The 2,271-nt window shown below is 49.4% G+C and overlaps 1 protein-coding gene across 1 annotated transcript; it reads right to left on the bottom strand.

Moving 5' to 3' along the window:
- Positions 1 to 819: 819 nt before the first annotated feature.
- LOC123425802 (xylanase inhibitor protein 1) lies at positions 820 to 1,925 on the bottom strand. Its single transcript, XM_045109540.1, has one exon. The coding sequence runs from the start codon at positions 1,857 to 1,859 to the stop codon at positions 945 to 947; it is 915 nt and encodes a 304-aa protein (XP_044965475.1). The 5' UTR covers positions 1,860 to 1,925; the 3' UTR covers positions 820 to 944.
- Between the last annotated feature and the right edge of the window lie 346 nt (positions 1,926 to 2,271).

Here is a 2,271-nt window from a genome sequence, read left to right as displayed (position 1 = left end):
GGAGAGATTAGTTGCTAAGGTTTTTAATATACTTAACACCTCATCTAAGCATCAATGCATTGAAAGAGGCCTAAGCGGGCTAACTTCCGGAGCGAGGTCAGCGATGCAGTTATTGAACATGCGCATCCACCCCCGATCCACGTTGACGGAACTTTTGTCTTCCGTCTGCCGAATAAAGTTGAAATCGCCGGCCATCATATCCTAGCAATTCAAGAACTTCCAAAAGAAATAGTAGTGGAGTTCACAACGGTAACCGTCAAGCCGATGCTCTCAATGTTTTCATCGGCGTTCAAACTAGGGGCATGTACAATGATGATATATGGATACAGATGCTCCATAATAAAAAGTATTTTAAGGCATTTATATTGATTTTTTTATCTTCAATGCAAGTTATCATCATGATACTCATTAAAAAGTAAAAAATAAAGACTCTAATACACATGCATCTCTACTTTTCATTCTAACTTTTTCAGATTTTTTCAACGGGTCATACCTCTTCTCTTCAAGCACCCGCCTTTTGCATAAGATCCTACTTCATTATTCAAACCTACTTTTTCTGACATTCGATCCTACGTGACATACAGGGCATCATCCTGAGGCTATGCATTACACATGCCCTGAGTAGACTAATCCTTTTACCGAAATGCTGAAATCTCACAATCAAACTCTTATTCCTGTAAGTTTGCGTGTAAACTGGAAGCTAAACTTGTAACATATCACTCAACTATCTAACTACAAATAAAAAGACGAACAATTAGGTAATGTTGTTGGTGATTTCTTTTTTTGAGAATAATGTAGTTGGTGATTAAAGCATAGATCTGTACGACCAACTGTTCAATTATTATTTTTATTTATCCAAGTACAAGCCTCACTTTATTCTCGCTTGCAGCAATACATCAGAATCAAATCGACGGTGATGCAAGCGTGGCTTGTGCAAGTATAGCTCAGGCGTAGTACTTGATCAAGCTGCTGTAGTTGGTCTGCTTGTCGAAGTACCGGTCCCAGAGCATGATGCCGCCGTAGTTGTCCTTCTTCTGCGACACCGGCGCGACGCTGTAGTAGACGTTCTTGGGGTGTACCCACTGGTAGGACTTGTCGTCCGCCGTGAGCCCGACGTAGAACCGGGTGGCAGGGTACGCCGCCGTCCACTCGTTCCACGAGCCCTCCCACCCAAAGTTCTGGTTGCACCCATTGTCGCTCTCGTATGTCCTCACGTGGACGCGCTCGAAGATCCCCGTCGCCAGCGCCCGCCCCACGTGCGCCGCCGGCGGGTACCCGCACCGGACCGTCGCCGTCAGGTGCAGCGGCTTCCCCGGCCCCCCGCGGATGTTGTGCTTGGCCAGCTCCAGCGCCAGCACGTCGTAGCGGTCCGCCGGTGTGCCGTGCTCCAGGAAGAGGTCGACGCCGTCGAGCCACGCGTCGCCGAAAGGGCGGGGGACGCCCGGCTTGGACCCGCCGAAGTAGGAGTTCCAGAGGTGGTCGAAGAGGTCGAGCGCCGATCGGTTGGATGGGAGCGAGTAGCCGGTGCCGTAGCCGCCGATGGAGAGGGAGACGGGGACGCCCTTGAACTGGCAGTGCTTGATGTCGGCGCCGACGGAGGACAGGTCGTGGCCGGAGAGGTCGAGGTGGTACTTGCCGTTGGCGCCAAAGACGTCGAGGAAGGACATGGTGACCATGGTGTACATGCCGGAGTCGCAGGCCTCACGCAGGGACCCCTCGGCCTTATTCCGTCCCCAGAACACCGTCACCTGGCCGGTCTTCCCCCCCGCCGCCAAGGCCGGCGGGGTTAGGAATAAGGCAGCGACGACGGAGAGGAGGGGTAGGAGGCACGCTGGCCTCCAGGGTGGGAGCGGCGCCATTTTTGGTTTCTCCACGTAGCTAGTAGCTTTGGTCTCTTGTTTGGATGAAGGGTTATTTAGCTCGAATGCGATATATATAGTGGATTTCTGAGGCAAATACAGGGAGGTATTCGGAGACGCGGAATTGAGCTCGCTAGACAGCTATGGCTGACTGGAGCACTATATTATTTTATTTTATTTTATTATTGCGAACTGACTCGAGCACCTCTTTAGCTAGCTATGGTTGACTTGACTTGGCCAAGCAAAAGTAACATTTCAGGTTGCTTTTCGATTTTTTTAGAAAAAAATGCACGCCCTACTTTATAAAAGCCATTAGGCAGGGGAGAGGTGTTTAGGCTCCTGAGAGCACATGTGTGACGTGAACAGTAACCTAAAAAAAATAGTAAATCTTTTTAATAAAATTTATTTATTT

Source organism: Hordeum vulgare, chromosome 2H (genome assembly GCF_904849725.1).
Source record: "Hordeum vulgare subsp. vulgare chromosome 2H, MorexV3_pseudomolecules_assembly, whole genome shotgun sequence".
In the NCBI taxonomy this organism is placed as follows: domain Eukaryota; kingdom Viridiplantae; phylum Streptophyta; class Magnoliopsida; order Poales; family Poaceae; genus Hordeum; species Hordeum vulgare.
The sequence above is the reverse complement of the archived record's forward strand: the minus strand, read 5'-3'. Positions and strand labels throughout refer to the sequence as shown.

Coding starts and splice junctions, on each gene's coding strand:
- LOC123425802 (XM_045109540.1), bottom strand. CDS start 1,859: ATGGCGCCGCTCCCACCCTGGAGGCCAGCGTGCCTCCTACCCCTCCTC.